Source organism: Cuculus canorus, chromosome 12 (assembly GCF_017976375.1).
Source record: "Cuculus canorus isolate bCucCan1 chromosome 12, bCucCan1.pri, whole genome shotgun sequence".
Lineage (NCBI taxonomy): Eukaryota > Metazoa > Chordata > Aves > Cuculiformes > Cuculidae > Cuculus > Cuculus canorus.
In genome coordinates, this window is record NC_071412.1 from 1,508,198 (window position 1) to 1,533,036 (window position 24,839).

General features: G+C 42.3%; 1 protein-coding gene across 4 annotated transcripts in view; it reads right to left on the reverse strand.

Annotated features, from left to right (window-relative positions):
- Window positions 1-13,790, reverse strand: part of MYZAP (myocardial zonula adherens protein) — a 72,161-nt gene extending 58,371 nt beyond the window's left edge. For 3 of the 4 annotated variants that reach the window (XM_054077737.1, XM_054077736.1, XM_054077734.1), the window contains exon 1: window positions 5,554-5,711. In XM_054077737.1, the coding sequence (XP_053933712.1) occupies window positions 5,554-5,619 (66 nt within the window). In that variant the 5' untranslated portion in view covers window positions 5,620-5,711. Of the gene's footprint in view, window positions 1-5,553; window positions 5,712-10,682; window positions 10,827-13,267; window positions 13,412-13,640 lie in introns of those variants that run through there. The other variant, XM_054077735.1, reaches the window with a different exon arrangement.
- Between the last annotated feature and the right edge of the window lie 11,049 nt (window positions 13,791-24,839).

Consider the following 24,839-nt stretch of genomic DNA (forward strand, 5'->3'; position numbering starts at 1 on the left):
AATAATTCTGAAACAATGAGATTAATCTTAAAAAATGATAAATCCTTGCACATTGGCTTTTGACTGACATTGCACATTGACTGACTGACTGCTATGTTTATGTTTCTGAGAAAGCCACTCTCCCCATATATTCCGAAGCTGGCGCTGCTTACGAGTTAGTTATCAAGATATATAAATAAAAAACTCCTCAACTTTGGAGATCATAATTAATACCACCTTTCCTCACCTATTTAATTTCCATTTCCCCCTGCTCTTTCTTCCCATTAGCTTAGCAAGGCTCTTTCCACTTAAAACATGCCTGTTTACAACAAGAAGGGAAACAGGGTCTGGCATTCCTCCATGTGGAAAAACAAAGAAAGACCAGACCCACAAATAGGAAATAGAACTGAATTTGTGCTGTGTTGTGCAGGAAGTGACAGACGAAGCCAACTTGTTCTTACAGCGATTTCAAATGAAAGAAAACTGGACTAAAAGGAGTAAAAGGATTGTTGTGAGTAAACGTGAAAAATACCTCGAATAAATAGAAACAGATGAGTGGCAACTCAAAGTCAGCAGAAATGGAGTTGTGTGTGATGCTCCGGAGCAGACAAATAGCTTGCCTGTAAGTCAGTTTGGGACTAATTATAGCCAACATACATCTAGATTGACAGTGCAATGACTGTAAATACGTAATTATCCCTGTACCTGCCTATCAGCTAGTGAATCATGACTGCTTGTCACATTACAGCGACCAATGTGTTACAGGGCTACTAGGAGGGAAACCACAGAAGCCCAGTGCAGATGGCAGTCAAATCATAACAACTAGGTTGGAAATACACATTACTAACAGTAGTTTGTTGAGACTAAAACCACTGTATAATGAAGGGGCTGTTATCTCTTAAACCATTTTTCTTGCCCTTTTCACCTTGCCTCCTCTGTTACTCCCCTGAATCGCTTCCCCCCCGCAACATTTCATAGAATCACAGAATCACTAGGCTGGAAAAGACCTCCCGGATCATCGAGTCCAACCATTTCCACACTAGCTCCTAACTTTTAAAGCACCTCAAATCAATATCATACTTTTTGGCAGCATTTCTGACACAAAATAAAGCTGTAATGCTTTACTTTGTGGCCTGTTGCATGCAAATGCCAAAGCATGGCATTAGCAATCATCTACGGATTCCAGCCTTGAAGTCATACCCAGTGAGGCTTCTACAGCGCTGGCAAAGTACCACCCAACTCCTCACTAAGGCAAACGCATACAGGTTGTACTCTTCTTGTTGTTTATAACAATAGGGCTTCCTCAGCATCCCTGGGGAAATAGCAGCAAATGCGTAAGTAGTCATTCTCTCCTGCTCCTCGTGGGCCAGAGATAATGTACTCTACCCAAGGGCAGAATTACAGATCAATCTGCTAAAATTCAAGAAGGCTATAGAGACTGGAAGGGAAAACCAACAGGCACCACCTTTTCCCCTAACCTCCAGAAGCAATTATGAATATTGTGCCTACACTGTTCTTCATATGCAGCGATTCCTGAAGGAACAACGTGCTGTACCACTTATCGGCAAGTTGACTTGACCAAATGAATGAGCAGACAAGTGCTTCTGCAACAGCAAAACACTGCTGCAGCGATGCCTTAAAATGGAAATGAAATCATAACAGGAAGAGCCTCGACTCGGTGCCAAAGCGGCAGAATAATGTACAACTGAGGATAAAGGAGTAATTTCCAGAAATACGCTGGGTTCTGCAGAGAGAAAGCAGGGAGGAGAATGAAAGAGAAGTCCCCTAGCAGGGAAAAGGCTGTGATTCAATTTCCTTCAACTGCTGACTGCCAGGAAGAACAAGAGAGGAAAAACAGGGACAGGCTTCCACCCTACCTTTATGTCAGCGACACTGGAACTTTGTGAGCGTAACTTTTCAAAAGAAGTGCTGGATAGCAGAACCACTGGGTATCAGGTTTTCTAGACTATTGGATTTTAGTTTGATTTGAAGCCTCTGTAGCTTTGGCAAGCCAGCAATATATGTAATCTTAATTGTGCCAACATTTTATGTTCACTCCTGGCTTTTTGACACCAACAACCCACAAGCGGTATTTCCAGAGCTCATCTGACATCATTTGTGAAACAAATACGCAGGCAGGAAAACAAAGACTGACAGGTTCATCCCAGCACAACACCAGACAGCAGAAGTTTGCTGAGCACAACCAAAATTAACAGGTGAAGACATGCTCTTTTTGCAGTTTCTAAGAGGATAGTGGGACAGCACAGATGAGAGCTACCGCAATATGGCAGTTAAGAGAAAAGCCAATCTAGGTCAGTTAAAAACACTGAACTCATAGCCCAGATCCACAATCTACATTCTTGTTTACCATCCTACTCAAATCACTAGGGTGAAACTTAAAACAAATACAGATGACAGTTTGAGCCATGTTCTTCAGCCTCTTCTTCTCCCCTTCTAAAAACAAAGCACCCAGAAAGGCATAGAATAGTTAACTATCTACTGAAATAATTACAGAGCTAGCATTAAAATAACGAGCAACCATTAACCAACGTTACTAGTACAGCAACAGAAAAATACAAACTGTTCTACTAAGGACTAGTCCCATCCTAAGATTTTACAGCACTCCCAGAGGCTCAACATTGATCTAGTTTCTATCGACGTTAGAGTTAACATCAAAATTTAATATTGTTAATCTTTCTAATGTTTGATAATACAACAGTTTGGGGATAACAATTTGCTGAGTAACTAACTGTTAACCTACCAGCTCAAGGGCAAAAAAAATCACTCCCTTTGCCTAAGACCCAACATTAGTTTTAGATTTTTGAAGGTGAAAGTAGAAAAGGAGCAAGTGTTTGATTTCAGTCCTAAAAAAGAAAGAAGAAACCACCTTCATTGCTCATTTATCTGTTGATTAGGCTGCTCCACTTATGAAGTCTCTGCTGCCAGAGATTTACCCACACAATTAAAAGGCACTTTTCCTGTGACCACAGGCACACAGGAATGTGACAAACATCTTCAATTTATTCAGCAGTTATTCTAACTGTCTTCCTCCCCTCTTTTGACAACTCATGGTAACGGAGTCACATTTCATAAAAACAAAACAAATCAGCAGCTTCCCACTGGGTTTTATTTGCAAATTAGTTTTTTAACAGTTTCCTTAAGAAAATTTATCAAATACAGTTCATACCACATAATCCCCAGGAAATGTATCATGGGAATGAAAATAAGAAAAGTATCACTGAAACACAGATTTTCTTAGGTTCAACTTCTTTAAGAAACTCTAAAACAAGAAAACTCAATGAAACGTGGAAGACATTTAGGGAACATAAATAAGATAAGTCATCTTAATTTTTCCACACACACGAGCAATTTTATTTTTATGAAAACCAGAGTTTTTTCTGTAGAAGAGCCCAACCCTCACACTATCATGTAACGCATGTCAACATGACATTCTTCATTGTTTCAATTATAAACTCATCTTTTTCGAGCATCAAAAAAATCACTGAGTAATTCAAGAAGTATCACAATCGCAAGACTGTATTTCTTTGTAAGAACAAACTTATCACTTATTTTGATTTATTTCTTCACACGTGGAGTGCTCACTCACAATAAATGACAGTGCTGTGATTAAATACACCAAAAAGGGGTATTTAAAGCAGGGTGGCTGTAAAGACATTCTTGACATATCTGCCAGAGTTTTAACAACTTTTTAGAAGCATTTCCCAATAGATTAATCATAGAATACTTTGGGTTGGAAGGGACCTTGAAGTTCACCCAGTTCCAACCCCCTGCTATGGGCAGGGACACCTCCCACTGGCTCAGGCTGCCCAAGGCCCATCCAACCTGGCCTGGAACCCCTCCAGGGATGGGGCAGCCACAGCTTCCCTGGGCAGCGTGGGCCAGGGCCTCACCACTCTCAGTGTGGAGAAATTCCTCCTTATGTCCAGTCTAAATCTGCCCCTCTCCAGTTTATCCCCATTGCCCCTCGTCCCATCCCCATAAGCCTTTGTAAAGTCCCTCCCCAGCTTTCCTGTAGCCCCTTCAGGTACTGGAAGGTCGCTCTAATGTCTCCTCAGAGCCTTCTCTTCTCCAGGCTGAACAACCCCAACTCTCTCAGCCTGTTCTCATACGAGAGGTGGTCCAGCCCTGGGATCATCCTTGTAGCCTACTCTGGACTCGGTTCCACCAGCTCCATCTCCTTTTTATGTTGAGGACACATTATTATATGTCTCGTTTATGAGGTTACAAAGAAATACATCAGTAAATCATACTCAAGGAACTGTTGATAAAAATAAGTTACTGTTGTCATCTAAATCATTACAGTTCCTGATAGATAATGCATTATTTTGTCATTTATGAAATTATGAAGACATCAGTAAATAGCATACGAGAAGCTGTTGATAAAAAGAAGTTACTATTGCCATCTAGATCATCACAGTTCCCAACAGATAATGCATTATTATATGTCTCATTTATAGAATTATGAAGAAAGACATCAGTAATGAGGAGTATTTGAGGAGCTGATGGTAAAAGTAAGTTACTATTGCCATCTAAATCATTACGGTTCCCAAAAACTTAATGCATTATTATATGTCTTGTTTATGAAATTATGAAGAAAGACGTTAGTAAATAGTATTTGAGGACCTGATGATAAAAGTAAGTTGCTATTGCCATCTAAATCACTACGGTTCCTGATAGATAACTCATTACATTGCCTTTTATGAAATAATAAAGACATCAGTAAAGTGTATATGAGAAGCTGTTCATAAAAGCATGTTACTATTGTCATCGAAGTCATTGCAGTTCCCAAAAAATTAATGCATTAATATACATCTTGTTTAAGAAGTTACGAAGAAAGATCATCATCATCAACAAATTGTACTTGAGGAACAGATGATAACATTCCAACCCAAACGACCCTATGATTCTACTGCCATCTAAATCATCACAGTTCCCGACAGATAAGGCATTATTATATGTCTCATTTATAGAATGATGAAGAAAGACATCAGTAAATAGGAGCTGATGATAAAAATAAGTTACTATCGCCACCTGAATCATTAGAGTTTCTGACAAATTAATGCATTATGATATATCTTTTTTAAGAAGTTAGGAATGAAAACATCAATAAACGGTACTTGAGGAACTGCTGAGAACAGTAACGTCCCTTCCAACCCGAACTATTCTATTGCCATCCCAATCGTTACAATTCCAGACAAATTCATGCATTATGATATGTCCCGTTTATGAAGTCAGGAGGAAAGTCACCAGCAAAGGGTACCCGAGGCACCGGTGATGGCCACACGGTGCCCCCGGCAGGGGAGTTCTCCGCGCTCCTGTCGGGGCCCGCGGGGCTCCCGCCCCCCGCTCCGCGCCCGGCGGGGTCTGCGCTGCCCACAGCCCCGCGGGACCCCCGCAGCGCCCCTGTGGCCATCCCAGACGCGCGGGAAGGCGCTATCGCTCCCCGCGGGCTGCGCCGACCCCGAGCACAGCGCTGCGCCGGGCAGAGGCGAGGGGCGGAGGGGATGGGGGGTCCCGGAGCCCTCCCCCGCGTCCCCCCGCGTCCCCCCGCACCTTCCGCCGCTCCGGCCGCCGCGGGGAGGCGGCGGTCACCGAGAGCCCCGAACTGTAGCGCAGCATCGCCGCTCCCGCACGCAGCGCCTCTCCCGCCCCGGCGCCGCCAACCGGGGAGGGACCGCGGGGACCGGAGCCGCCCCCGGCAGGGACACCTCCCACCGGACCGGGGGCTGTAGCGCCATCCAACCCGGCCCTGAGCACCTCCAGGGATGGGGCAGCCACAGCTTCCCCGGGCAGCCTGGGCCAGGGCCTCACCACCCTCAGTGTGGAGAAATTCCTCCTTATGTCCAGTCTAACTCTGCCCCTCATCCCATCCCCACAGCCTTCGCAAACAGCCCCTCCCCAGCTTTCCTGTAGCCCCTTCAGACACTGGAAGGTCACTCTAAGGTCTCCTGGGAGCCTTCTCTTCTCCAGGCTGAACAACCCCAACTCTCTCAGCCTGTCCTCCTATGGGAGGTGCTCCAGCCCCCTGATCATCTTTGTAGCCTCCTCTAGATCCATTCCAACAGCTCCATCTCCTTACAATTGGAGATTCCAGAACTGGACACAATACTCCAGACGAGGTCTCCCAAGAGAGGAACAGAGGGGCAGAACCCTCTCCCTCGCCCTGCTGGCCACGCTGCTTTGGATGCAGCCCAGGACACGGGTGGTTTCTGGGCTGGGAGCACACATTGCCGGCTCATGTCGAGCTTCTCATCAATCAGCACTCCAAGTCCTTCTCTACTTAAACTTGTTTTGGAGGTTTAGAGAGCGAGGGCCTTTATCAGGCCTGGGCAATGCGAGGGAACAATCTCCATCAATTGTTTGCAGTGAGACAAGAGCTGGGACAGAACAGGTTTCCCACTCACATTTCTATGGATAAATTTTCCCAGAAATCTATGCTACTACTCTTCATGTTCTAATTTTAATGGTATGAAACTTTGCAATAGTCAAAACTCTTGCTAATTTGGAGCTGGCTCCAGCTCTGTCTGACCTGGCCGCCTGTTAAGATATGTATAAACTCCAAACAGAGGAGATTCCAGAAGAGACATCTGCTCAGCACAGATCACACTGAACACCAGTCATTATCTTCAAAAAATGAGCAGTGTCTGGAAAACACCATTTTAAAGAGAGCATGCTCTCAGAGGAACATTATGCTTAACGTTCAGGAAAAAAAAAAAAAAACAAACAACAACCCACAGCTGCTTAGGTGGAACTTATCTGTACTTTAGCTTAAGTCAAAAATATTTCACGTATCGTATCCCTGCACTCCTTCCCCTGCTGCAGAGAGAGCCTCCCTGCCCCAGCTCTTGTGCCCCACAGTGCCCCATTCCCTTCCGTGGGGCAGAACTGGGCAAAGTCACCATGGGACAGCATTTTGGATGCAGAGGTGCCAGTGCAGGGCAGCATTCCCACCAATCCTGGGAGCTGCAGGTCCTGGCGGGCTTTAAGAGGAGCCCCAGGCAGGTCCGTGTGGCGCTCGGCCACCTCCCGGGCAGTGCAAAACAGGGTGAGGGCTCACAGGAGCTGCTGGAGGCCATTCAGTCCCATTCACCAGTACCCACCACCCAGTGCTCTAGCCAGAGACTGCTAGATGGGAGCTGGGCGCTGTCCTCCTGTCATTGCCACTGCTGCTATTCCTGAGCCACGGCTCTCAATTTGCTAGCCGTGCTCTGGGAATGGGTACCGGACTGACCAGAAAGCACCCAGATCCCAGAGAGCCTTGGGGGAGAGGCAAAAGGCAGTGCAGCTCAACACACGAGCAACAGCGTAAGCCGCAGTCTCAAAGGTCCACCGAGGAGGCGAGGCGGGTGCACTGGAGGTAGCTGGCCCCAAGCCCAGCTGCAGGTGTGGACTTCAGCATTTCAGCCGCTCGGCTCTTCCAGGCTCTGGGCTAAGGGCACGCCATTCCCCTGCTCCGCTGCACACAGGCCGAGGTGCACACACATCTGCCGCCTTGAGCATCCGCCACGAGCAGCACGTTCCTCAGTAATCAAAAGGGTCACATCCCAAGGATATATAATTACCCTCAAATAATTAAGACCACAAAAAAACACAGTTATGGCTATGAAATGTCCTTGCCCTTTAGGATGTTAATAATCGTGCTGGTTCCTGATTTGCAGAATGCTGAGGAGAGGGAAGAAATTTGTATTGGAAAAATGGAAACTGCACTCAACTACCAGTGCCTCCCTCTCTGCATACAATGTGTCTGTTCTCTTTGGACTCTCAGTTCCCTGTCCCCAGGGCAAGATTCTGAGCTATCAGCATGACAAGGAGCTGAGGAAGAAAGCATTGATCAGGTCCAGAGGGATGAACTGAAGGCGCTGTGTTTAGTATTCGGCATATTTTCTGTTGTTTTCCCAGCTACTATTCTCTTCTCCACCTGAGGAAGCTAGTATAGCCCAAGGCAAATGAGACACAACAACCACTTGTATTTGGATTTCTGTCAACTCAAGACTGGCTGCATGTTACACGTGGGTTTTTTTTGTGCAAAGGTATATTGTCATTTCCATATGAATCATTCATTGTCTTAACTCCTGGTTCTAATACTGCCTTCAGAGTGGGTTTGCAAGCAGAGAACAGGTTTATCTTCAACAGGATCGTGCTCTTTCACCCACTGGGCTGTTCCTTAGCAGTGGTCATTACTTGTTCCTGATCATTCTGGTCAGCAGAAATACCTCAACTTAAATTCTGGTACGCAGCCAGCTGGTGGGCTTTGTGGTTTCAGCTGGGAAGGAGTTCATATACCTGTGAGATTCTCCTGGTGAGTGAAGAAGTTGTACCTTCTGGACTTCATTCCCCTCTGGGAAAAGGTACGTACACAGAGCTGTCCAAGGCACAAACACAACTGTTTTCCTAAAAACAGGCTCAGAGACTAAACTTGTCCCACACTATGGGAAAAGACCTCCCTTCCCATACACTCACGCATGAAAGAGAAAAGCACAGTAATCATATCACAATTTGCAACACCCACACAATTTTGAGAATTTTGATAATTTTTATGTAAATCTTATTGGTGTGGCTGAGAAAAAGACTTGTCAATAGATAATACAAAGAGAGAAAATATAAACATAACTTTCCTGGTTTTGTCTACATTGCTACCAGTTCTCCCCCCACTTTTTTCTTTTTTAAATAGCAGCAAGACATGTCGGCCTGATTTAACCAACATCTGTTTGAGCAGGAGCATCTTCTACTTTGGGGCATATCCTCAGATTAAAATCCTCAAAGAAAGAATAACCTGCCTGCATGGTTAGTGGTCTACTTTTTTTGGATACTATGAATCATCTCCTTCCTTTCCCCCTAGTCCACAAACTGCACAAGTGTAGTAAGGAGTCTAATTTCTTTTCTGCCTTGCTAGTTAGCTGTGTATCTGATGAACCAACCTGCAAGCTCTTCAGCCCTTGTGCAGGCTCTGTTGTCCTGTGTGCATGGTAAACATTTAAAAATACTTTATAATCTCTAAACTCTGGCAGAGCTGAGTTGAACATGTAGAAGAAGAAAAAAGAAACAAACCAGGTTTCAAAAGAAAAAAGAACAAACCACGAATACTGCTCTTGGCATCAAAGCAAAATTTGGCATAACTTTTTTTCTATCCCCAAAGCTCTGATACACTACAGGGATTATAAAGCCAGCCACTAGCATTGAATGAACATCCAATACTCCCAGGTAGGAAAAAGGAAGCTCAAGAAAAGATGTTGCAGCAATTTAAGATGTAGAAGGGCTTCAAAAAAAAGCTCCAAGTTATAGAGTTATTTTTGCATGAAGACAGGATAAACAGATTTGGGATCTTCAGCTTGGACAAAAGATACATTCTGTGAGGAATCATAGAGTGATTTAGGTTGAAAAAAGCCTTTAAGATCACCGAGTCCATATGGAAACTTGACTGCCAAGTCCACCACTAAACCATGGTCCTAAGCACTGCATCTACACTTCTTTTAAATACCTCCAGGGATGGTGAATGGGCAACAGAGGAATAGAAGATCAGGACTTCTATGCAGAAATGAAGGGGGATGGCTATTCATTATTTCCTACCCTTGAGAATAATGGATTTGAAACAAACCAGGCACTACATTTATGTGCAAAATTAAATTATGGCAGAGGATACTCTGATTATGAAAAGTATAAATACTGTCAAAAAGCAGCTGTATAAACTCATGGAAGACAAGCTATAAGGGCTATAAAACATGAAGATATGTCTACTGACTCAGGAAGTCCTTGAATTGTGGGTTTGCTTTATTGATAGCTCTCCTTTGACAGGACCTCTGACCACTATCCTTTCAGCCTGGACATGGCAGACTTCCCACACAACAGTGGCAAAGGTGGCAGGCTTCTAGCAAGCAACAGCTCTCCTCTGCGCTCTCACCCCCCCTGAGAGATCAGAGAGAAAAGTCTGCTTGGTTTTAAGCTTGTCCCTGTTTGCCAGAACCATACTGCCCTGGTTCTGATACAGTGAAGCAGATTTGCCATAGTTTCCAGCTCTTTTTCCCTACAAGGGACATAGTACACTGTTGTGAGCATTTCTTGCTGTCTATGGCTTGGACATAGAGCAAGCTCACAGAAACAGGATGGGGAAATAGAAAGTAAATCACTGCTTGGGGATTAGTTTCACTAAAACAACAGTATTCCGCTCATTTTTCCAGTTGGACAGACTACAAAAAAGGTATACAGACACATAAACTGCTCATAGACAATACACAACGTGGTGGCAGAACATCATCTGACCAGGATGCTGAGCTTTCTTTACAAAACCTACCAACGCTTTGTGAATGCAATGAACCAAAGGCACAGCAGGTTAATTACAAGACGACACTATGGTATAAATATCTGAAGCAAGATATTGTGAAACGTCTAACGTAATTACACAGAAACTACAAGAAATTTAAAGCATAGACACATTCTTCGTTTTTTTGCAGACTACCTATTTCCCAACCACCAGCATTACTGAAATATTTTTTTCCTAGGAGGCCCGAAGATCATTATGCTGTGAGGGAAAATGAAACAGGATGTCACAGAATCAACAGGCTTTTACACGGAAAGCCCTTGGTCACAAGCGGGCAACAGAGCATACAACACATGGAGTAGGAAGCAGAACCGCAGAATAGCAGATCACAAAAGAATTCCTGCAGGAACAGGTAGCCTGATCTTACCTTGACAAATTACCTAAATGTGGGCACGATAAAAGGCTGATTTTTTTTCATCAGGATCTCCTCTCCATCTTCAGGTTAACCACTAACAGAGTCCAGACGAAGAAGAAAAGTTTTGACAACACTTGGTCAGCTGGAATATTAATCCTGTGGGATTTGGGAATAATTGCACAGTTACAAATTGAACAAGAACTCACACCTGTGGTCATTAAGGTTATAAAATCCCATTTGTACTGCTACCAAAATGAGGTGTTATAATTAACTTCTAATAGCCTTTGCTTTCCACAGGGATTAAAATCTATTCTGCCTTCATCCCTAAGGCATGAAACCCATTTATAGCACAGATTATCAAAACAGACAGATGCACGTGAAATGTTTCAGAACCAGACACTGTAAGGCCTGTGGGTTTGATTACCTATTTTTCCTCAGAGCTGTTTCTTTTTTTCTGCTAGCTTTCACTCTTGCTTTCTTTAGACAAACACTTAGGTCGGCATCAAGTATCTCTCAAGCTCTGGTTTTGGGGGGCATTAGAGCTGCCTGAAAAGTTTTGGCCTGTGAATAGTCAGAAAAGAGCTTGTTAGAGGATATCAGAAATTGAGCCCCCAAAGTCAGCAGTCATAGGTCCTCTTATATGCCATATACAAACCAATATATAATACTGTTCAGTTTTCGTCTTGAGCAGTATTTCATCTTTCACTGGCAAATACATCTTTGCTGCATTTGGAGCTCCTGTGGTTTATAGTTAGCCCTTTCAAGCTACATAACAAGTACAGCTATCTAAATGTCCAGCTTGGTTTAGCTACGAGCATGATTTCACTTCTCAAACTGATTGACAGAGCTGTTTGTAGTCACTTAACAGTCTTGGTGCGTGGCTAATACAGAATTACTACAGAAACTCGGACCCTTCTTTGCTGATCTCATAAATACACATCTATAATCGAAATTCTCACACCACGAGTTTGAAATGCAGAATACACATTTCACTTTGCAAAGCCCTTAGCACCCATTTTACATTATTTCAGTTATAGTTGAATTGAATAAAAAAAGAGAAGTTCCTGTAGTTCCCTGCAATACAGCTTGATTCCATCTTTACTGATAATGTAGAGTCACAGACTGTAACTGCCAAACGTTTCTTTCAATGTTTTCTGCTTTTAATTGCTGTCCTACGTCTAATTGAGAATCTCAAAGTGCTTTTCAAACATGTATCAATTAAGTCACAAAATGCTAGATAGCTCTATAAAGAATATAATGAAATGTTGATTATCATTTCCTCTGGAAGAGACACAAAAGACAAAAGAGAATGGGTTAATCACTCAAAGCCATATCTAGGCAAGAACACAGAGTAAATCTACTGAAGCCAAATGATAACAGTAACATGATTCTACCATGTACATTGTGCATTTATGTATTTCACACAGTTTGTGCACCTAGCAGTTAGAAAAATGAGTTTTACACCCAGTAGCTATGATTTGCAGACTCAGCTGTTAAAAAACTATTCATAGCAAAAAAAAAATTACTGCTAAGATTTTTAAAGAAGGCTGCAAAGCCTTAGGAGGGCATGTTTTTCAGGAAAAATAGATTTTTTTTTTTAGCTTTATTTGGCAGAGCTTTTAACTGAGCGTGTCTGTAAGTCATAATATTTACACAGCTATAGTCAAGGCCTTTGCTTTATTAAATAAAAACCCAAAAGCTTGGACTTGACCAAAATCAACTTAAGAAATATAAAATATATCTAAACAAATATAGGACAATTTCATTTATCATGAATATGTAGCCACATATGAATGAAAAAATAGCACTGTCATTTTTCAGTCACAAATTCTTAGGTATTTAGAGAGCATCGCTTCAGATTTTGCTGAAGCATCTAGGGCATCAATCCAGTTCTGATTCAGCAGAAGTACCACCCCTTGATCCATCTCCCTATTTCTCGTTTCACGTAGGTCTCCCATTCAGTTAACAACTGGGCCACAGCCCACAGCAACGTGGCCCAAGAAACACGTGCAGCGCTAGAAGCCTGTCACTCATTCTCCAGCAGTAGCTGAAGAAGTTTAGTCAGTCCATGCAAGCAGGACAGTTCAGCTTGCATGCCATGTAAAAATAACGCAGCGCAGGAGCAGCAACAGTGTTCACACAGGGGTGTGACCTGGCCAGGTCACGTAATTGAACTGGTTAAGATGGGCAGGAGAGTAGAAAACAGGCACGCCCATCATTAGCACCAGGGTGATATTGTTAGGTAGCCGCATTTAAAATCATATTACACTCCCTGGAGATGATACCAAAGGATAGATCGCTTCCAAAAGCGTGATTTCATTTTTTTCCTTATGGCAAGAAACAAGGAAATTTTAGAGGCAGAAATAAATTGTGGAGTGCAAGTTCTACTGTAAGTGTAAGGAACGCATGTATTTCAGGGAGTGGGAGGATTAAGGACAAGAAATCACTACATGCATTTGACTGACTTCTTTTAGCTTCTAAGGGGGAAGACGACACAATTGGAAGATCTGGTTCTATTATTTATCTTCTTCACGCATACTAAAAGTAAGTTTATTAGAATATATAAAGAAGAATATAAAATATCAGGTCATACTCACTCGATAGCAGGGGACTTTCATTAGGAAAACTTTGGTCCCTCCAGCTCCAAAAACTGTTGCAGCAGACCCATCTGGATCTACAGTATAGTGAAGTTTTCTAATCCCGTCACCAGGAATTGTCTCATTTCCTCTGTGCATAAGTCACTGTAATAACAGAAAAAGTAGTAAACTTATAATCAATACAGAAGACATTGCTCAGCCTAACTGAAGTAATGTTATTAGGAGGGAGTGTAGGGAGGACTAAACTGTGAAAGGGTACTTAGTAATAGCTTAACCACAATGACTAAATACGCCCCTCTAACAACAGACCCAGTCCTCGGAAGGAAATGGATTCGTACACCTAACCACTTAAACATTTGGTCACAGACCGTACCTGTGAATCTGGATGGCCACTCCCCAGATTGCCACTGTGTCATCGTTCAGGACGCTTCAGCCCAGAAGGTGGAACATGGTTTTCCTTTGCCTGCGTACAGTGCATCATCCAGTTGGCAAGAATATAGCTGTGAGTAGCATGGATCTGGGTCCTGATCACAGAGCAGCAGATCTGAACCATTGCAGGAAGGCGCTTTCAAGAAATATTACAGACTTTGAAAGAGATCAAAACAGTAGCAGTGAATTGGACCAGTAGAGCAGGATTTCCTGACATTCTGCCTGCTTGATGATAATGTGAGACCTAAATAAGTGGTGGCTTTTGAGTGACAGAGGCTGGTTTACAAAGGGAGAGAAACCAGTTTGCAAGATCACTCATAATTCAGAAGTTAAAGTTTCCACTATGAAGTTAAATTGTTCCTGCAGTGAAACTACTCCCACCAGGCTTCTCTCCAGAGAAAATCACAACAGAAAGTAGTGAGTACTCGATCAAAAGACCTTAGAATTTACTTGAAAGACCCATTCACTTCTGTTGAGTTTTGACTTATTCTGTAAATTTATTCCTATCAGGAGATTCAGATTGAAGAAATCTCCATACAATTCTTCCACTTTCCCTGCATTTCAGAATATGCCTAAAATTTACTGTGCCAAACATAACTGCTCAAATCCAAGGGAAGGGCAGAAAAAGAAATACCCAGAAAGCATACCCACTGACTACATTATGTCAAACTTTTTTGCAGGCTCCATGGAAAGCCAGTTGTCTTTTGTATCGCTCTGAACTCCACTTTATCTTACTCTTTCTATTCAGACGCCTGGCCCCATCTCTGGAGCTTCTGACGTGCCTTTGAAAAAGCATTCAAGCTATGCCTGTTAATAAAGTCTTTATTTGCCCAAATTATATACATATATAGACTTACGAATATTTAGATATAAAAATTACATGTTATATGCTTATTAATATTTTTATCTTTAAATATAGATTTCCAAAAGGCATCATTAGCATTAACTTGAAAATTGAATTACCCTGAATGATTAACTGCTATTCTTCCTCTTCCCCGTAATTTCACCGTGCTTAGGCATTTTGCTGCAGTTCTGGCCTACCCAGATTACATCTTCAATTTATTATTAAAGGTTAATAGAGCACCATGGCCACTCTGGAAATCATCGAGTCACCTGAAAGCTCAAAAAGCTAACGGCATGGCTGGACTGAGTAACACCTGGGATTCTATTAAGCCTCTTTGAGTTAGCCTAATAGGGCACATATCCTCTAACTTGCTTGGGCAGAACCTCATCCTCATCTGCTAGAGGAAAACAGAAATGGCATAACTCAAGAGGCATCTTTAAATTCTTCCCTGTTGCACGTTTTTTTTGCGTAACTATTTCAGCATGGAAAGCAAATGCTATGGGGCTGCTGTATTTACTCCAAAATGCAGCTTCTGCAAGGGGCTTTCTTTTCCCATTAGCTTTGTCTAACTCCCAAAGCTTTTGTTTTACATGCACGCATACAGAGTCATGTGCATGACAGCTGATTAACAATGTCTTTTAGTTCGTAATCTTGCTGATTTTGGCACTGCAGTGTTCTTCAGCTGTCAGCAGAGAAAGCAGATCTAAGAGGGGTTTGGATAGTAATGAACGCTCAGGACCTGTCTGGAACACCTATTCTCCCCATTGCAGAACAAGAACAGAAAGAACACACACAAAAAAAATCACTAAAAGACAATTGCCCTATTTCTGCTCTAATTTCTTACTATCGTCTGTCTGATAATAACTGAAATGTAAACGGAGGTGCTCTGGGTATTAATGTGGGTTAATAGAATTAAAGTAGTACAAAGGAAATATCTCATTGCTTTTTATAATTAGCGTGGAGATCCATTGGTGCCACAGGTCAGTGAACAAAGAAGTTACTAACATTGAAGGAAGAGATACAGGCAGATACGTATACAGGATCAGGTTTGGGTCAGACAAAACGGTGAGCTAACTCACATGGAATCAGCAGAGCTATGAATCAGGTTTCCTCCCTGGCCAGCAGTGATCAGAGAGACTGTCACTAGTCTCCTGTGACACAACCCACCCTAGACACAGGGGGAAGGAAAAGAGCAAATTTGTCTTCTCATGGGGCCCTGGAAATTGACCACTGTTGAAAACAGGATATTAAACCATCACTCTACCCCCGGAAATTTCTATATTCCACCTTTTAGAGAAATATTTACCAAATGATTAATATAATAACACAACGCCCAATCCTCCTTCCTCTAAAATCAATACTAAAATTCCCAGTAATTTCTACAGATGTCGCACGGAGGCTATAATACGTTACTATGCTAATAGCATGCACTGGGGACACTGAAAAGAGCTGATGGTTGTTCATTTTCTAGCTCATTTTATTTAAGCAAACTATTTGGGGGAGCAACAAACACTTCAGAAATCTTCAATCCACTGTCCTATGACACCGAGTGTACTTTTGCTAAAGCATTAACATTGAAGTACAACAAAATATTCTGACAACAGATAGGCTAGCAAGCTCCTAAGGAGGAGTTTTGGTACGTTTCTTCCCACCTCTCCTCATGTGGCTGGAGTTATGGAGTTTCTATGATTTTAGGGTTCTTTTGTGTTAATATACACACTTGGTATCTTGAAGAACAAATGAGAGAGAAAATATGCAGACAAAAAGATCCTATAGAATTAAACGTTGGACAGAAATCGTTGAAGTGGCCTCCAGATTTGTATTCCCATTGAGGATTTCTGACCCTGTACTTAGGGACAAAATGTTGAATCAGGTTTCTCAACAGAGTATTATTATGCAAGCGACAATGGCGAATGTGTGCATAAACTGCAGTGGAAGAGAAGTATAACTAGAACCCTTTCCAGGTCCTATCCAGTTGGCCTAATCTTCCTGTTTAATGGCATGCCTTTTTTCTATAAATCTGCTGTAACCATAAACAGGATCTCGCCCTCAGATTGGAAACATTTCAGTATAAAGGTGATTCTCTGATAGCAATGGAAGGATCTAGAAAAATAGTGAATTTAAATGTACTTGGATATTTGGCTGAAGTTTCAACCCTGATGGGAACCCAACAATAACTTCCACATCTCCAGGTTGGATTTTTGTAGTGCAGGACGACCACATGAACACATACGGATGAACACCAGTATTAAGGTGGTGGGCTTTTTGCAGCTCACTACTGGCGCACGGCCAGATTTCTTGACTGTGTATTGCTGACCACCCAGTTTTAAAAGTGTCTGGAATCTGTATTTGGGCTGTATTGGGCATAGTTTAAATATCTTTTGTTTGTTTTCCCCATCTACAGAACCTATACAATTTATTCAGTTTTCAACTGCCTGCGGCTACTGTTCATTAATTTTTTATCAACATCACAGGTGTTTGATGGTTTCCATAGATCCCATCAAATTATCTGGCAAGTTTTCAGCCTGTGGTTCGATTGCTCTTTGACAGTACCAGAAACAGGTACAGTACAGAGTTCAAGATTCCTTGGCTGCCTTTAAGTTAGCATGTTTGCGTACTGGCAACCACTTTGCAACAGCAACACAAAGGTTGTAACTCACTGACTTACCCTCTTTATGCAGATATACCTTGAATTCCTCTCTTTCTGTAGCCACATATGGTCAAGGCACTTTTAATTGCTTTGGCTGAATTTTTAGCTGTCTTTTGGTAAATACCATCTGATCATTTTAATGTAAAACCTTCCAAAAAGATCAAGTCTTTCCGGTGCAGAAATTCTGAGGGTTCTCTTGGGCTAGAACAGTATGATTTTGTACAGAGCTTGGTGATACAATATGGGGAACCTGTTCAAGGATCATTTGGGGTCTTACACTCTTCTTGGTGACATGGCTAGCATAGGCCACCAGGGAATAAACAACAAGCATTTCACCACAGTTCGTTCTGTCCTGTGTGAATTCTGGAAAAGTAGAGGAATGCTTAGGGCTTGCACTGTGAAATGGTGACTGCTCAAATCTCACTGGTCTGTGGATGACATATTCTATACATCACAAACTATCTTTGTAACTGGGCTTACCATTAGCGTTGATCCATATTCCAGTAAGGAAACATCAAACAGATAATGTTTTCAGTGAAAGACAGAGATACTAGGATCTCAGCAAGTCAGATAAAATAAAGAAAACTTCTGAGAAAGACCACAATAAGAACTGAAAACACTCCTGTCTGCTAATGAAAGCGTGGATGTATCTGTTTATACTTTTCTTACACCGCTGACATCTTCACAGGTTAGTGCCTGAAGATGAACCCAGTTCTAAAGCGCTACTGAAAATCATTTGTTTGAGAATACATTAAAATGTTGAGATAAAAGACAACTTGGTTTCTGGTAAATTCTTTCAGAATTCATAGTCCAGCCCTAGTCACGAACTACCTCATCCTGCCTCTCAGATCATCACTCTGTGTTATGCAAAATAGCACAAATACCCAGACTGCACCAGAGCCACTATCTATAGCCTCTGTCAGTGGCCAGGATTTCTTGTTTCAGAAAAATATGCAAAAACTTCATGGGAGATAGATGTTAATCATCCTTTCACTCCGTCCAAATATCTCCTTGGCTTTCAAATCATTAGCCTGGCTTACTGCCTGAGCTATAGGTTTAGTAACTCCTGCTGACACATTTTCATGAATAATAGGCGTTCTTATCAGCTACGAACTTTTGTTTCTTGCTAAATTATCACCATCAGCACTAGCATATCGAATCATGCTGTACAAAACAGTACCAATTTCGGTTCTCCTTGCTCCATCCTGGTGGTTGTCTCCTTGTTCCTGTGTTACAAACCAGCACAGAGTAGATGTTATCTATGCTTTCTGTCCTTCATAAATGAATTTCTCCAGACTCAGGACTTTTATAGTCATGCATTGATATCTGAGCACTTCTTATGGCAGCAGCAATTTTGTAGGAAAGCATTGTATCCCTTCTACCATTAGTCACTTCATGTACATTTTGAATGCTATTTTGACTGTGGTTCTATAATGAAAAGTATCTTTGTTGAGCAGCAGGTCACTTTCTGTACAGACCGCTTGAGCAACCTGGATATTCTGTATTGCATTGCATTGCTGGAGAAGGATATCCAAGGAGGATTAAATAATTTCCCCCACTTGCAAGAATCTTGTGCTCTGGCAGGAGCTCAATCTCAAGATTCCAAAGCTTCAAGATACCCTTTAGCTTGTCAATCTCTCTTTTAAGTTGGTTTACATATGAACCCTCTTTGGAAAAGGAGCATCACAATTGGATCCACACCACTTGCTGCCTGGGAAAACAAAACAAAACAAAAAGGTGCACTATCAAGGCATAACCAACACAAGTCAAGGGGGGGAGGTTCAATACCTCAGTTCCAATGACAGCCACAGCAGGACTCCCTGCTGCTTAGCATTGCAGAGGAATGAATTCTCACTATACCAAAGGATGCCAACAACAAAATAAGGCAGCAGTGCCACTGGGCAGTTTTTCACCTCCAAGGGAAGCATTCACCACTTTCATGGATAGAGTTGTGATTCTTTGCCAACCTCTGTATTTTAGCAAAACGCATACAGTCATGGTATACAGAGGCCATCGTGCCATTAAACGTGATTCACAATGTATTAAAACATATCTGCAAAACAGGATCAAGACGCAGATCTGCTGAACTTCCCAGACCGAGGCAGGGCACTCCCTGGGCTCTCCCTGCAGGCTCTCTGCTGCCGCCTGCCCGAACGCTCCAGGCCACCTCTGAGCAGGAGAAGGACTCATCCAAGGCATCTTAGTCATGAATGCAGTTAATGGCTATAGTTAATAGCTTCCAACCTCCCTTTTCCCCCTTATTACATCTAAATTTGTAAAAATTATCATGATGACGAGAACAATTGCACTGACTAGATAAAGCGCCAGTCGAAGTTAAACTGTGCTGCTTTTATCCGATTCTCTGCACTCAGTTGCAGAGCATCCTCAGAGGAGCTCACAGCTGGTGTCTCGCAGGTGTGCGCACTCCTGTTTGTGGTTGGCAGCATGCATGGCATACTCTGGGAAAGCCTAATTGCAATTTGTCCAATGGGTATTACCAGTATGCTCTGTGGCTGGCCGGTATCTATATATTCTTACAAAAAAACCTAAAATGACGAGACTTATGAAAGTCTATGGAATCAAAGTTCAACTATCTGATGCTCCAGGCTTGCAGGTGTAGGAGGTCTTTTTAATCACTTGGTGTGGAGACCCACTCTACCCAGGAGTTACTAATCCTGTGCACTGCCACCTCCTGCCACCTGCACTGCCCTTCAGATGCAACTGCTTAACATCATTCATTGGATGGCACATGGACATCTCCAGGCGCTGTGGTTTATACACAGGCTCCCAAGGCTTGTGCCATCCCACTCCGAGGCACAAGCACCTGCCTTTCTTGGAAACAGTAGTGTGAAGCGTTACAGTAAAAGCCCTCCAGGTGAATACAAACACACTGCAACAAGAGGCTAAGTAAGTATTAATTGCCTAAGTACAAAAAGCGCATTATTTTGCTCAAAGCTGAAAGATAGGTGTGATGAACACAGTGCGTTGTAACATTTCCTGTACTACAAGCCTGGAAGTGTCATGACAGCCACTGCAGATCCTGCCTGCCTCTCACTTCCCTTGTGGACACCAGGGAAGCTGAAAACATAAGTAAAATGTAGTAACATGTAGTTAAAACATCTAGTCAAGATTTCACCCACGAGAGAGACGATGCAATGGACACCTAGAAAACACAACCAAGAGAGAAACCTCACCTGGCAGAGTTTTGTTTTTTTCCCTTTGACCAAAACAAAATGAAACCAAACGAAAACAAAAACTGCCAAAACAAGCTTGCCCCAAAAAACCAAAATTGCCCAAGAGGCACCTATCAAACAGGCAGACCTTTCTGTCAGCACCTGGGAACACGTTTGCCAAAAATAAGCAAATGCCAACTATGTTTTCCAAACATCGAGTGGTCAGGACTCCTCGGTTGCTCTCTGCCCTGGTGCAACTGATGTCATGCATTGGCTCTTCCAACAGAGTGTCTGCCCTTGTCACTCCTCAAGAAGGACCACAGCTGGGAAGTCCAAGAGAGACCGTCAGCCAGGCACCACATTAGAAAGCACATTGCAGCACAGCAGAAATTGGTAGACCTCAGACATTCTTGCACCTTTGCAGGCCTGCTGTGTGGTAGGTAAATAGCTGGCCCAGCAGGCACAACGCTTCCTGGCAGTTGTCACAGGGTGACGGATCTGATGAAAATCCAGTTGTCCCTGAAGAAAACACTTCCATAGGACCTAGTGCAAACTCGCTGACACATACATGTCTATAAATTGAACCTGTTTAATTTCAAAAAACCAGTTACATTTGTGAGCATTTTGAGTTGGTTTGTTATGTATGTACAAACTTAGAGCTACCTTTCTCCTGCAGAGAACATGAAGGACTCTAGGTTGCCAAGCAGGGATTTCCCAAGGCCACTATCGCTCATCTTCTCACTAGAGAAGCCTACAACAGCAATAAAGGCAGAAGAGGAAGAGAAGCTGATTAAGTAGAATGTAGTTTTCCTTCTGCCATCCCCACTCCACTTTATGCAGTGTGGAACATGCATAAAGGAGGCTTATTATGCACAGACCTACCAACATTGCTGTAGTGACTATTTCTAACTCTTTTTTTTCTCTTCTCTGCTTATCCCACAATGTTTATTAAATTCAATCCATCTAAAGAAGTTTCCTAGCCGAAGGACACCAGGCAGGCAAACTGAAAAGATGAATTCTTTTGAGCTCTACAGGAGACTCAGACTGCCCTTGGACATCCCAACAAATATTTATCCTTACACGGTATCATGTACAGCACCACATACGCCATGGCCTTTCATTGTGACTCTTAATACTGCTTAAGAAGTTTACAGTTGGGAGAGACATTTTGATCTAAATTGTGAATTTGATCTTATCTCTAAAACAGCTGGATACCACACACAATATGTACTGAAATAGCAAGGCACAGTGAGCTCTGTTTAAAGTAAATATAACCTGATCCAGGAAGCTCCCTTTCTTTGGTTGGCTGACGTTACTGCTTTTACATATTTTGATTGGACTAATTTTATTTTGTTCTTCCTTCTTCTCACAGCCATTTTACCTGTTACACAATAAACTATTCTCTTATTTGAAGAAAAATAAATTTGAAACTCCCTGTAAAGTAAGGAAATCTAGACTTAAGGCTATTTTTCTGCAGCAGAGGCACTCCACAGAGCCTTTTGGTTACTGCAAAGCCAGCCCAAGACCTTCAGTCTCAGATGTGTAGCAGGTCAAACGGCCCCTCAATTGGGAAGCACTGCAGGGCAAAGGGCTAAACACAGCACAGAAAGTGGATACGCTAAGACGTCAGATTCATTGAAACGTCAGATCCTTGGCATTTCTTTCTAGCATTTTGATCCAGGAAGTTTCAATGCAGACACAGTATCGAGTTTTCAAGGTCTAGTTTTGTGCTCTATTTTCTAGGCATGTTGACAAAAGCATGAGGAGGCCAAGGACTGAAGCAGCAGCTCAAACAGATTAGAAACCAGAATCCTCCCGATTCACAGTGCTCTACTTCCAACTATGAGACCACCCTGTCTTCTCTAGATGGTTCAGCTTCCTTTGTTTTTAATTTTGATGAAGCATTTAAAAGACAAATTAAGAGGCTTGTTGGGAGTCTGTCAAAAAGCTCTTTTATAAGGCAGATATCCATGACAATGCCAGAACTCAGAGGAGGGTGTGCTGGGAAAGATTTAGAGTAACCACAGTGTGACCATAGCCACCAAATTTGTTCTCAAGTTTTAAACAGTGGGGCAGGCACCAAATCAGCTGATAACTCTGCGTCACTGCATGTGCTCTATATCACTCTGCCTTCAGAGTGTGTGCGTGCACATGCATTTGCTCTTGGGTGCTCGAGTCACAGATACTCAGTGAGTCCTTTCTTCTTAAATAGCATTTGCTGTACTTTAACCAAAAGATCTAAAGAACAAAATGAGAACTACAGCAATCTCAACCTCATGTGTAGCACAGAAATCACATGCTGGTAGCCTCAGCCAAGTCAAGTTCTACATCTCAGTTCTTATCTTCCACAAAATAAAGGCCAGGCTGGGCCAAGGACAGCCAGCTCTGTGGGTGTGAGAGGTGAACTTCTAGTCAACAGCTCAGCTCTCCTATGAACTGCTTTCTAGAAAAGTGTATTTCATTTCTGGCACAGACTGGGTTTTCCCAGGGACGAGTCAGTCCATCTCATTACTCTTTCTACTCCAAGGGCAGCAATGTCACAAAAAAAGCCACAGAAGTAAACACACAGTTGACAAAAAGCCAGATCCGAGGGAGAACATAGAACTACGCACCCAATTTCTTTCAGGAAAAAAGGTAAGATAAAACGTGAGTCACACAAAACAGATGCATCTGATACTTGCAGGACCTTGGCTATCCAGGGCCTGAAGATGCTGAAATCATCTCTGCAGAACAGAAATACCCACACTGCACAGGGTTATGCAGCTCAGCAGTTTCAATTAACAGTGCATCCACAGAAATATCAGAAACATATGCTGTTCCTTTTTAAGCACTGTCATTTGTCTCAGCTGGACTCTCTTGAGAATCTTTGCTGCAAATGCATACAAGAAATAGGCATTTCCTACCCGTACTTCAATGTGTGCCTTACCATCCTGATCTTGAACCTCTACATTCTTTCCCTGGAAACAGAATCTTAGATTCATCCCAGCCTGACTTAGGTATGTGTAGGTTCAAAACAGCTTAAGCAACATTCAGTGCCGGGGTCTTTAAGAGGAGTGAAGGGAAGGTCAAAATCAAATTAATCAGAACTGGATTGTGCATTTATTTCTTACCGTCTGCATTTCCTCCCTTACTTCACATTGTGCCATTGGTAAGTTTCACCCTAGACAGACAACAGGCAACCAAAGTGAAGGGACTGCTTGAAACTAGACAAATAGCGTTGTACCTTAATATATAAAGCATTATTCAGAAAGCCCATTCTGCTGAAGAAGCAGAAGTACATAGAAAGCAGAGAAAAACTCAAGTTACCTGTAACGAGTCCCTTCTCTGCACTCACACAGAAGTGTTCCTACAGTTTTCCTATCGGCAGCTTGGAGAGCTTAAACTTTCATCATCCACTTGTGCTCAGAATTTAAATAAAGTTTTTTTAATTGCCTGTTCTTCTGCCAAAGGCATGAAGCTTCAGGATCTGAATAAAACAACAAATTGTTATCAGAGGCAGAGATTAAAAAGATTAAATGTTCCATCTTGCATAAACCACACAGTCTCTGCTGACAACACATGAGGTTCCCCGGTACTAACCATTAAAGGGCTGTCACACTTGTGCAGAGGTAGGTGAGCCCAATTCACTACTGCACTTGATCCTGTCTGTGGAACTTTACTCCCTACCGAGTCTTCCCTGTTTTACACATTAAAAGAAAAACCCATAATGGCTATACCTTCTTCTCAATAGTCCAGCGCTTATGAATCAATTTTGAAATAACACTGACATTCTCCCCATTATAACATAATAGGGTCAGAGGATTAAATACGTGACCTAGTCAGCACCTTATACAAAAATAAAGAACAAATGTGTTATAAATCCTGTCAATCTCTAAAGAATGTTGCTCAGTAAAGTCTTTGAACATTTTGCGACGCTACTTGATAACTGCAGTTGGTAGAAATTAAACAGCTGAAACGTGTAGCTCTACTCATAGGACAGGAAGCACCAGTAAGCTAAAAGCATCGACATTTAATTACTGAAATATGCTGCGTGATCCGGAAAAGGCCTAAAAGCTGAAGCTATTGCAATGTGTAGCTCACTCAGCAAAGCACGCAGCTGGTCTGTAAAAAAAAATGGGGAATGCACATGGCTTCTGGAACAGTTTAGAAAAATCAGTTATACATCAGAAGAGATTATTCAGTCAGGAAAAAAGAAACAATTAAGTTGAGAAGAATGAGGATAAATCAGAAGAATATGCAGATTAATCAACAAGTTACAGTCTCATCACCAAGATGACAAGGGGGGATCTGCCTGGCGACTGACCAATAAAAAGCAACTGACAATGCTGAATTAAGAAAGTATTTGCATCATATACAGTTTTCCTTAAATAAAGCACAAAGCAAGCAGGCTCAGGGGTACAACGAGACAACAACTTTTCCTTTTTCTTCCTCCATATGCTAAAAAGATATATGATAGCTGAAAGACCTTAACGTTTT